The 12,478-nt window shown below is 41.2% G+C and overlaps 1 protein-coding gene across 2 annotated transcripts in view; it reads left to right on the top strand.

The window, feature by feature from the left end:
• The window catches only part of LOC120065002 (apoptosis-stimulating of p53 protein 2-like), a 44,995-nt gene that overhangs the window by 13,917 nt on the left and 18,600 nt on the right, over positions 1-12,478 (top strand). For both annotated transcript variants that reach the window (XM_039015650.1, XM_039015641.1), the window contains exons 2-5: positions 5,335-5,482; positions 6,026-6,139; positions 11,702-11,778; positions 11,879-11,980. In XM_039015650.1, the coding sequence (XP_038871578.1) occupies positions 5,335-5,482; positions 6,026-6,139; positions 11,702-11,778; positions 11,879-11,980 (441 nt within the window). The remainder of the gene's footprint in view (positions 1-5,334; positions 5,483-6,025; positions 6,140-11,701; positions 11,779-11,878; positions 11,981-12,478) is intronic.

Below are 12,478 nucleotides of genomic sequence, written 5' to 3'. Positions count from 1 at the left end.
TTTTAGGCCTTTTAGACATCAACTTTTATATGAGCCTTACCAAGTAGGGTGTAGTTCATCTCTGATTGTCCTAGATGGCCTCAAGGCTCACTCAGATCTCCCAATGTACCTACTGCTTCCCAAAGCCCTTGCCCTATGTGATAAAATGAAGGCCCAGTGCAGTGAAATAGAAAATGACAGCCTACTTCTCTTCACTTGATCAACCTCTGACACCATGCCCCACTTCTGTACTGGTTGAAGCATGGGCCTCCTTAAGAAATTTTATTTAGTCCAACGTTTTCCTATTACCATTCAATAAATGAATACATTAGCGTAAGTGTGGTTTGGTTGATGAACAGCGTTAGTTTAAATACATTTGCTGTTGAGAAGTGTGCTGTATACAGAGAAACAAGATGGGGTCCACATTTATTTTCAAGCAGCTTTACAAGATACAAATAGGATTCAAATCAGCTATATACTGTAAGAGTGACTGCCTTTAAAAAGCAACGAATCCCCTTGAAAATCCCCTATGTGGCATTGATAGGAGTCAGAAACAGTTATTCTAGTGTTAAAATTGACTACAAAATGTAAATAGGCAAATTTTGGTCATAAAGTCAGTCTCGTCTAAAACTGAGTTTGGAACATCTGTGCGTCACAATGGGTAAATGAAGGTTGGGTTTTGATTTGACGATGTGCATTTGCCCACTAACATGGGGTGAACAGCTGCAGTGATTGCTCTCTATCCAATAGCATAGACGGTGAGAGAGACTGACCAGCAGCCCGACTTTGTTTACGTAAGACAACACGTCACACATTTTTTGACTTTTTGCTTTAGTTTCAACCTCTTTTTTTTTCACCAAACAACATAGCTAGATGTAAAACATCCTCAGCAGAAACGTAAAAATGAAAAATGAAGGAGTGAAATGGGGGACAAACATTAACCAAACGTAGAAGTGGTCAGGAAACACACATCCAAGATGAAATCCCGTTTTTCTGATGAGCAACAGAAAAACACACGTGTTCAATGGCTCTTTAAAGACAGACCCTTCAGAGAAACTGGAAAAGTCAGCTGTTCAGAGAGGTATACAGGTCTCACCTAGGCTAAGTGTCAGCAGAACATTGAATAAAACAAACAAAAAATGGCAATGGTGAAATGGCAAATAGTTTAGCTTTACCCCTGGAATTGTAGGTAAACATTTATTCATCTGAAGTTCCTTCCTCACCATAAGTTTTAGGAGAGAAATGCATTTAAAGTGTTGTAGGTAGACTTAGAAAAATTACATTGTCATGCAAGTGGGGTGACTTCCTGTTTTAAAGAAACCAACAACAACAAACTCAGAATTAGCCTCTTTGCCACTCCCCAATGTGTGCATGTCTGAAGGGAGGCCGAAAGTTGGGAAGTAGTAGTCTTTTTGCGGATGTTAATTATCTTTTTTCTGCAAACAGGAAGTCGCCTGGCTTTGCATGATGATGTCATATGGCGGAGTCTACCTTTAAAAGGGCACATGGCCATGATGTTATCCAAACTCTAATTGCCAGTCTGTGGATTTCTTGTACTCGTTGCGTGACTAGGACAGAAAGGCAGTCAGTCATATCCCCAGCTGTAGTCAGATCCAGTGCCCAGATTGAGAGCATATTTTAAGAGGACAAAAAAAAAGCCTATTTTTAAACCTTTAGTGCACAGCTGCTTCAAACCGGATACTTGAATTGGTGCGTGTAGTGTCAGCTGGCAAGCTTGTGCCACGGTTTCACAAATGTAGGATCAGTCGGCATTATGAGTGGTTTAGCATTGTTACGTGTCTCTCAGCCACTTCTGTTAAATGCCAGATGTTTGTGGCGGATGTGGAAGGCTTTATTATGTTATACTGTTGCCTCGACATAATTATGTTTCTCTCCATAATCCAACTGTGCTTGACATCATAGATTTATCATGAATGGGTTCAGGCTTGAACACCTTCGACAAATTTCAGGAAATTGGTAGACAGCTCAGTTTGACAAAGAATTTGAAAACCAATCAGATCGATAGTTTAGTAAGTTCTAAGTCTCCTGATTTTATATGGATTATCTCAAAATTATAACTGGTTTTAGACAGAGGTTTCTGGAATGGTAGGTTCTGTAGGTTGTTAGTGGGAACGTAGTGCTGCAGTTGTGGCAGAGTCTACAGGACAGCTTCCATGTTACTCTCAGGATGTGTCCCAAATGGCACCTCATGGGCCCTGGTCAAAAGTAATGCACTAGGGAAAAGGGTGCCCTTTTGGGATGCATCTTCAGTCTAAAGCCCATCTGTTACCTCAGTGGTATAGACCTTTCAGGCCCCATGCCAGTCCGCCACTACGAAGCAACAAGTCAATGATCGCTTCTTGCATCCTCTATACCTTTGGGCAGCGGAGTGTGTTTGGCTTGGCCTGCTATTTATGGTGCGAAGAAATTGCTGACTTGCACTTGGCTCTATAACCCTTTATTGTCCCCCATATACAGTTGTCACAGTGGCTGGCTGCAGCGTTTGCGCATTTGAAATGAAACCATTGACCTATGTAGAATCTTGTGAAAGGTCAAATTCACAGAGCCTGCCCCCTTTTCTCGAGGACCAGTGTCCTTGATAGTGTTGCCTCTTCATCATGTTTTCATTTTCAGAGATTGGAGCTGGGCTCTATTGGAATTTGAGACCCAGTTTTTTTTTCTTTGAAAAAATGTTCAGAACTGCATTCGCCCCTTTATAATTCCAGAGGGGGTTCTGGAGTAGTTCCCAGACTGTCCCCATTCTGTCTTTGGGCTGGCTCACTCCAGATGTTGAAGCAACGCCATTATTATTCGTGGAATTCCCTGTGGTAATTTCTAAGTTAAAGGACCCATAAGCACAACATGTGAAGTTCATAGGACCATGTCAAATTGGGAGACAAATGAAAGCCACGAGTCTATATTTTTGAGAAATTAAGGCATATATGCGTTTCAACCATTTTCCATTCTCAAAATTAGGAATAAACAAATTGTCAAACAGATGGAAAAGGGATCTTAGAAAACATCCACCAGAAAGTCTTAAAAGGTATTAGAAATGCATCAAAACACAATAATGTTGAATTAGACCTCTGCCAACTGATATCAACACAAAAATATAAATGCAACCGGAAACAATTTTAATGATTTTCTGAGTTACAGTTCATAAAAGGAAATCAGTCAATTGAAATACATTTCTTAGGCCCTAATCTATGGATTTCACATGACTGGGCAGGGGCACAGCCATGGGTGGGCCTGGGAGGGCATAGGCTTTATTACAGACAGAAATACCTGTTGTTTAACCTGTACATTTTAGAGTGGCCTTTTATTGTCTCCAGCACAAGGTGCACCTGTGTAATGATTATGCTGTTTAATCAGCTTGTTGATATGCCATACCTGTCAGGTGGATGGATTATATTGGCAAATTAGAAATGCTCACTAACAGGAATGTAAACAAATTTTTACACACAATTTGAGAGGACAACATATTTTTGTGCATATGTTACATTTCTGGGATCTTTTATTTCTGCTCATGAAACATAGGACCAACACTTTACATGTTGTGTTTATTTTTGTTCAGTGTAGTTTAGGATAACCTTTTCTGTCTTCTGTAAATTTAAGAAACATTGCCATGTGCTTTAAAATCCCGTTACCAAAAACCCACATGTCTTTAAGATATTTTCTAATTTCTCTCCCTCATGAGCAGGGACAGATTAAGAAATCATAGGCTTTGTTTTTTATATAGTTAATTAGTGTTTTTACTGATATCAATTTTGTTTCATGAATTATTAAGGGAATGAAACTCAATTCTGTTACCAAATCGGTAACATAATTTCAGAAAAATTGGTAACGTAATGTCTGCATTTGAAATGGCTACAATGGGAAATCATAGTAGGCACAAACAACAGTTGCTACTGTTCTCCCTTTTGCTGGCGTACTATTATGTTCAGCTGATAAATGTTTTCCATTCTCCTTCTGTCGTCTGGTTGTCAGAGAAAGAGGGTGAAAAGTCGGGACAACCTCTCTTCTCTCTATTCTCTATCTCTAATTAACGTAACCTCTCCCGGCTCTTACTGACACCTACCCATGAGCCCCCTCTCTTTAAATTCTTTATTTGGTCAGTCCGCCCTGACGTTCACAGACGTCATTTCTTGGTCCGGACCAGCCTTGATTTCAACTTCCACAGACGTCTGGACCGGCCCAAACATAGATGTTCAGATTTGGTACCGACACCTATGTTTCATAAATTTGGACACCACAGTACAGTAACCAAAAGTAGACAATAATTCAGCATAGTACAGTAAGTAGAATATAGTTCAGTAGAGAATAATTCAGCATAGTACAGTAAGTAAAAGTAGAATATAGTTCAGTAGAGTAAGTTACATTACACTATAATGTACTATACTCTACTGAACTATATTTACTGTTCTGTGCGATACTGTACTGTGCTGTACTTTGATGTCCAAACGTGTGAAAAATAGACGTCTTTGATTGGTTCAGATTTGTTCCGGACCAACCACATTTGGTCTTGTTTGGTGGTGGAGCTCAATAAAATTGAGTGTGTAGTGTGTAGAATAATACCTCCATATGCAAACGAGGATATTGCACCTTCGTATACGTATTTAGGATGAATGACATTCATATCCAAAATTATGCATTTCTGTGTAGTATAGATCAAGAACCCATGATGAAATTCTGTTACCGGGTGTAAATCCACTTCACTTACTGTAGATCGATAACCAAAATAGATTTTGTCATAGCTGACACCCCATTCTTTCTGCAGACATCTCTGAATCTTAATTCGGTGCAGATTTTTAAGTGTTTGGAAATGTGGTCACATCAACTGAGGGAGATTTAACTGAAATTCTGTTACCAAACTTTGCATCTGCACAATTCTTTCAGTAAATGTATTATTTTTTTTAATGTTCATTGTAAATTGTTAAAAGTAGTCCTTGTGCATAGAGTTGTATGGTTTGTAAACTTTTAAATCAATGTTTTTTGTTTGGCATACATTTTAAGTAAAAAATATGAGTCTCAGCACAATTCCGTTACCGTGGAATTGACCCTATTAGAAAAAAGTCCACACTGACAAATGACCCCCTGTAAGATTTTTGGAACCAAAATAGACATTGACCATCTGTTTGTTTTCGAATAGAACAGGTACCTAATTTGCTACTTATTCTGTTCTCACTATTTTTGCAAGTGCCCCACTGCGATGGATTTTTCTGTATTGGCTCAGTCTTTGTCTGGGGTTGGACCCAGATGTTCTATAACAGGGTTTCTCATTCTATCATATTGTACACAGCACCAATGTCTAGTAACACTGTTCTAATGGTCTATTTTTCACTGTCTGTGTCTTAGATGTTCCTCACCGTGTACCTCAGCAACAACGACCAGCATTTCACAGAGGTGCCCGTTACCCCGGAAACCCTGTGTCGTGATGTGGTGGAGCTGTGCAAGGAGCCCGGAGAGGGAGAATGCTACCTAGCTGAAATGTGGCGAGGCTCAGGTGAGTTTCAGAACGGTTCTCACTCGGTCTTCTCAATTGTATACCTTTTAAACCTGATGTAAATTGCAAACTACTTAAGGATCAAGTTTATTGGACAGTAAAAAGAGACAGTAAAGTAAGTAGGAGAGGTGTGCTAGAAGGGCACGGGCCCTTCACCGTAGTCATGTGTGAGACTGGTATTACTGCCAGACCAGCCAGGACACTTCCTGGTTAACTTTTAACGGCAGTGTTTACTCTAGGTTTATGTTATGGAGGGCTGCCCTCATCAAAGTGTTGAACTGAATGAAACCAATCGTAGGCAAAAGTTTTCAGTGGTGGGTAGGAGGAACCAAAAAAAAAAACTGTTCCATTTCACTCCCTAGCCCCTACAGCTTCGGTGTTCACTAATCTTAAAAGTGACGTAATAGGTGAAAGCAGTACCACTATCCCATCAGATGTGAACACCTGAAGGGTAAAGGTTGGGGTAAGAGGCAAGGGACCAAAATGGAACCGTGCCTTGGACTCAAGAACTGCTCACTCAGGCATCTTTCTTCGTCACACCAGAGCGTGCCATTAGTGACGGAGAGCGAATGCTGGACGTGCTCCAGCGTTGGGGACAGCAGAGGGGGGAGGTTCGCTTCCTCCTGCGCCACGAACGGGCACCCTGCAGAGAGTCAGGTGAGAGCCACAAACACACATTTATCAATGCCCATCCCCCACCAGTACCCTGGATGGTAAATAGTGTGGTAACTGAATGTGTCAAGTGTAGCCTGAAAAATGGGGAAGCCTGGGTAGGCAGGTGTGTTTACTGGCTGTTATGTGTGTGGTGTACACAATGTTCTATTCGTCCTATGTTCCGTTACAGTTGAGCCAAAGTTCATACTTATTCTAATTGGCAGACACATTTCATTGTCCCCATTGTTGGGATGATGAATTTCAATACAATTGTTACCATATTAGAGTTGCACTATGTCACATGTGAAGTAAAAACTCAAAATGATCAAGAATAAATGTGTGATAAGATTGTAGATTTTCCTGTTATTTGGTGAGGCATGCGGTTTTGACCATGGCATAATGCCAAGCATTCCAAACATTGCTGAGGTAATTAAAATCTCTGTGATGTCTTGCGGCTGCTGGGAACATAGTTATTTAACAGGGTACACTCTCATTTTATGTCTTGCCTGCATTCTCTCAGGCCCAAAAGTCACCCAGGATTTTTCTGACTGTGACTACGTCCCACATGGCCTATGCGCCCTGGCCAATGTAGTGCACTATAAGGAATAGAATGCTATTCATGATGCAGCTTGTGTGTGTGTGATGATGATATGCCACGGGCACTGTCTGTGACGAACCTAAGCAATGCCATGCCACCCTGTGTGCCACATGGCCCACACATACTAAGACTTAAATCTTTCTGCCAGGCATTTACTTTTCAGCCATCCTTAATCCTTTGTTTGCTACTTTTGCGTTTTCTTCTATATTTTGTATATTTTACCATAACCCAGTGGCACTATTGTCACAGCATCCGTTGTGGTTGTTGGTTGTAAAAACACAATCCAGTTTTTGAACACACCCCCATATGATGTAGAATATAGAACACTTTAACACACTTTAAAGGTGCTGCACATAGGATTTGTATTTTATTTTTGCATTGTAATTTCAGAAAATGTCCATAATATATCTGCAGTAATAATGTAATGATAGTGTTTCGCAGTATTACTGACCCGCCAGTGTTGTGATTGACTGTGATTAGGGTTGCACATTTTGGGGAATATTCAGAGGTGTAAACTTTCTGTGGGAATTAATGGGAATATATGGGAATTAACGGAAATGTATGCAATTTAATACTAATACCATTTTAAATGTAGATGTTTTTTTGCATTGGATATATTTACCATATCATATGGAGACAAACATAAACCTTTTACCTTATCATAAGTAGACATAATTGCAAATGATTCAATCCTTCCAATAGAAATAAAAAACAAACAATTTAGTTACGAATTGAACTTTAATTAAATGAGTAGACTCTTCACATGGGATGATTTCACTGAACAACAAAAGAAAGGGAATATTGAATGATCCCCAATGATCCATCACATCTCCCATAACGTTTTCAACATACATCTGTATGTTTTGGTTGTCTTCCCCTCAGGCTTCCATGTCTTCTCCCTGGACCTCCTCAATGTCCGCCTCTTGAACATCAGACACTGAGGCCTCATCTTCACTGTCACGTTCCAACCTTGTTGTGGATGGCTCGTTGTCAGGCTCAAAAAGCCTCAAATTTGCCCGGATGGCCACCAATTTTTCAACCCTTGTATTGGTCAGCCTGTTGCGTGCTTTGGTGTGTGTGTTCTCAAACAAGGACCAGTTGTGCTCTGAGGCGGCTGATGTTGGTGGGATTTGGAGGATGATGGAGGCAACAGGGGAAAGAGTCTCAGATCTACAAAGTCCCTTCCTCCAGGTGGCTGATGAGATATGTGGCACGACTGCCATATTGCATCTCCATCCCAAAGCCCTTTCTTGGAAGTGTACTTCGCCAGACTGCCAATAACCTTGCACTCATCCAGGCCAAGGTGGCGAGACACGGTAGTGATGACACCATAGGCCTTGTTGATCTCTGCACCAGACAGGATGCTCTTGCAAGCATACTTGGGGTCCAACATGTACGCTGCAGCATGTATGGGCTTCAGGCAGAATGCTTCATGCTTTTTTTATGTATTTCAGAACTGCAGTTTCCTCTGCTTGGAGCAACAGTGAAGTGGGCAGGGTAGTACGGATTTCTTCTCTTACATCTGCAAGCAGAGTCTGAACATCAGACAGGATGGCATTGTCTCCCTCAATCTGTGCAATTGCTATAGGTTTCAGGAGTTTCAGGCTGCTTACCACTCTCTCCCAAAATACATCATCCAGGAGGATCCTCTTGATGGGCCTGTACATATCGGCAGACTGTGATATGGCCATTTCTTGGAGAGACTCCTTCCCCTCCAGGAGACTGTCAAACATGATGACAACACCACCCCAATGGGTGTTGCTGGGCAGCTTCAATGTGGTGCTCTTATTCTTCTCACTTTGCTTGGTGAGGTAGATTGCTGCTATATGATATATATATATATATATATATATATATATATATATATAGATTTTTATGATATATGATGACCCTTCACATACCTAACCATTTCATTGGCTCTCTTGTAGAGTATATCCATTGTTTTCAGTGCCATGATGTCCCTGAGGAGCAGATTAAATGAGTGAGCAGCAAAGACAATGGGTGTAATGTGAGGGTAGGACTCCTCCACTTTAGAACAAGCAGCCTTCATGTTCGCAGCATTGTCTGTCACCAGTGCAAATACCTTCTGTGGTCCAAGGTCATTGATGACTGCCCTCAGCTCATCTGCAATGTAGAGACTGGAGTGTCTGTTGTGTCTGTGCTCTTGTAGAATACTGGTTGAGGGGTGGAGATTATGTAGTTAATTATTCCTTGCCCATGAACATTCAACCACCCATCAGAGATGATTGCAATACAGTCTGCTTTCTCTATGATTTGCTTGACCTTCACTTGAACTCTGTTGAACTCTGCATCCAGCAAATGAGTAGATAAAGCATGTCTGGTTGGAGGGGTGTATGCTGGGCGAAGAACATTCAGAAATCTCTTCGAATACACATTGCCTGTGAGCATCAGAGGTGAACCAGTTGCATAAACAGCATTTCTCTGACTACGTTCCTCCATTTAGTCTTAAAAACTTTTTATATCGAGAAGGTGTCTGATTCATCATTTTCACCTCGAATAGAAGTAGAGGGACTTTTGTCAGAGGTTGCTTTTTGTGAGCGCTGAGGGAATTTTATGCACTTGGCCAGATGATTCTGCATCTTTGTTGCATTCTTCACATATGATTTGGCACAGTACACTGCTCTTCCTTCTACATTAGCTGCAGTGAAATTTCTCCACACATCAGATAGTGCCCGTGGAATTTTCTGGGAAAGATTAGGAATAAATTGTAAAAAAAAAAATATATATAATTCCATGTACAGATATGTAGTTAAGCAGTTAGATTAAACAACTCCTTTGTAAGATAAATCTTTTAAAATTAAACATTTATGGAAAAAGGTGAATTAATACTCCTCAGTTAAAACCCACATGGTAGCAAAAACTAACTAGCAGAAATTGTTAACATGTTAGAAATTATTTAAACACTCTTTGCTGTAGGCAACTATTTACTAGTTAACAAAAAATCATGTATGTCATAAAATATATTCACCCTACCCAGTATTGTAATCAAAACTTACCAGAAAGCAAGTATTCCTTGGCTCAGACAGTGTAGTAGTGCGGGCTCAATAGCATCTCATTAGTGTGCAAGATCTTGAGAATCAGCTGTACATTTGATTGAAGAGTGCACTGTGCATGCAGAGGGTTGCAATTCCATTGACTTGGGGATAGTTTAACTAAAATATGCCACAAACCAAAATATGCCACAAGACCTAGAATTGCCTTATGTGTATCCCACAAAAAAGGTTCACTGTTATAAGCAAGCTTTTTGATGAATTTAAGCAAAATTGCCAAAATTTACCGGAAGGTTTCCGACCCTTTGCAACCCTAACTGTGATATTCGCTTATTGATTTCTCCTGACAGGGTGGCATCTGTTGACAAAATGGGAAAGCTGTTTTGATTTTGTGGCTGTGTTTAGGGGAAATCAGGTCAAGCGGCCAATGTAGAAATTGCTCTGTCATTTCCTGGGTGCTAAAATTCTACACTGTTCACTCAATTTCAGTTTATGTGAGAAAACAAGCACTGAATAGTGTAGGGAATCACTGTACCATCTATATCGCTGTGAAATATATTTCATAACAAAAAATAAATTTCATAACAAAAAATCTAGTTTTTACAGCAGTTTGAAGCTGGTGGACCACGACCGAAAGTAAAAGGCTCAAGCGCGAGTCTCCACCATGTTACGGGGGAGGGGGGATATTTGTTTTGAATACAGCCTAGTGCTGTTGCAATTCACCTAGCTTCCACATGTGGAAGCACCTTTTTAACAACTGCACCTTGTAGTCTTAGGTAGCATGCTAACCGTTAACCGCCCTCTCAGCTGGGGTGTATTCATTGTGGATACCATTTAAGAACCATACGGAAGCAAACAGAGTAAAAACATATTTTTATTGGACAAATTCAGGTAGGTCCCTCCCCGTTTTTGTTCCGTTTGCTTCCATTTAAGAACCGCTTTGCAACAGAATTGGTGTCATGAACACGCCCATGCTCATGGTTAAAGTGAGCCCATAGGGAACAGTACACTTTACTTTCATTGCTGTGATTTAGGTTTTGTGCTTGTTATTTTTTTCTGCGAATATCTGTGTTGCGTTTTCATGAGACGATTAGCCATGGTCATGTTATTTTCAATGGTACCACTATGTGATGCCCCCTCAGTCCTTTATGTTACTTGAAAACAACAGAAAGCCCTTTCTTTCTTAACCCAAGGCTCTCTGTTCATTTGAGAACCTTTGTGTAGGTCCATGAGTTTGGGTTTCTAGTTGCTTGGAATGACGGGCCCCCTACGCAGGACTAAGCCGTATTACGCAACAGAGCAGTGCAAGGGATATCACAGCACAAAGGCTTTATAATTTGTTCTCGGGACACGATTGTAGTCAATTACAACCAGTCTGGCTCGGCTCCCTGTTTTGCTTGTGCTGTTATTACCATATAAGGTGTAGGATTTGGGTTGTATAAACTAATAAGCCTGAGTTGTGGCCCCCCAAAGAGTTTATTAAAGGGATCAGCCTTGTTGTTCGGCCTTTTTTGGTTACCCATATAAGCTGTTCGCAAAACAGCATTGCGTAACCGTCAGACACTGGCACGGGAAGAGCAACTGTGTGGACGAGGCTTGGTTCTTTGGCTGCTCCACCAGTTATTACATAATGAGCAGTTCTACAACTCATGCTTGTCCTTTTCATCCCGTATCTTCAGAGTATGACCCCTATTCATGGTGCCGTGCTCGGGTCTTGTGTCGGTTTTCCGGGTCATGTTTGTTCCGTCTTTGATCATAAACAGACTGTAGTACACAAACAAATTGGAGCTCCCTTTTTAACAGTGATTCCTCCGGATGCGGAATTTTCCCCAAATAGCAATTAGCTTCTCACCTCTTTATGCTTCCCATGATCAGTTGTGAAGCAAATGCATGTCCCTCTCCAACAGTTAGATACAAACACACACTCACAAGACCGCTGTATTTTGTCTTGTATAGGCGGATCAAGGGTTTCCGATCACTCAGCCAAAAGGAACATGGTCATGGTCCCTGTGGACCGATGCATGGAAAATGGGGTGAGTGGAAAAAATTGTACTACCTTAAAATGAAGGAAGGTGGAAGCCGATGGTTTAATGGTGTGGTGTGACACGTTCTTTGTCATTATTGACCCCCCAGGTGGCACCGCCTCGCATGGACATCACCCTCTCGGAGCTGCAGGAGATGGCGTCACGGCAACAGCAGCAGATCAATTCGCAGCAGCAGCTCCTGGCCTCAAAGGTAGGGCAAGACATTGGCCATGTTGGAGAGTATGATACGTTGTGGGTAAATTGTGACTGACCGACTTGGCTATAAATAATAATCAGTAGTTATTTATGAATCAAGGGGATTTGTAGATCAGTGCAGTCGATGTCAAACAAGCCCATTGACTCGTTTGGCAGAGGAGTACAGCCACTAAATAAGGTCAAGACATGTCATTCTTCACCTTGTCTCATGCCGAGGCCAGCGTGAGGCAGATAGGCCTGTATGGCAGGGCTCTAGATGAGACAATGTCTAATAAAAAAAGTTGTTTCTTTCCCTTTCTTACCAATGCTTATTAGCTTGACATAGGCTTCCAGTTGAATAGGCCCGTTCTAGCGTCTGGTTCCTCTCAAGGTTTCTTCCTAGACAGTTCTTCTTCACACTGTCCCCTCTGCCTTCTCTTGATTAAGCTCTATTAATAAAGGCAAGTCTTTTTCTTTAAAGACATGGGAAGGTCTGTGTGACCTACACCGAGTT

The sequence above is a fragment of the Salvelinus namaycush genome, chromosome 2 (genome assembly GCF_016432855.1).
Source record: "Salvelinus namaycush isolate Seneca chromosome 2, SaNama_1.0, whole genome shotgun sequence".
Lineage (NCBI taxonomy): Eukaryota > Metazoa > Chordata > Actinopteri > Salmoniformes > Salmonidae > Salvelinus > Salvelinus namaycush.
This window is presented reverse-complemented; position numbering and strand designations above follow the sequence as displayed.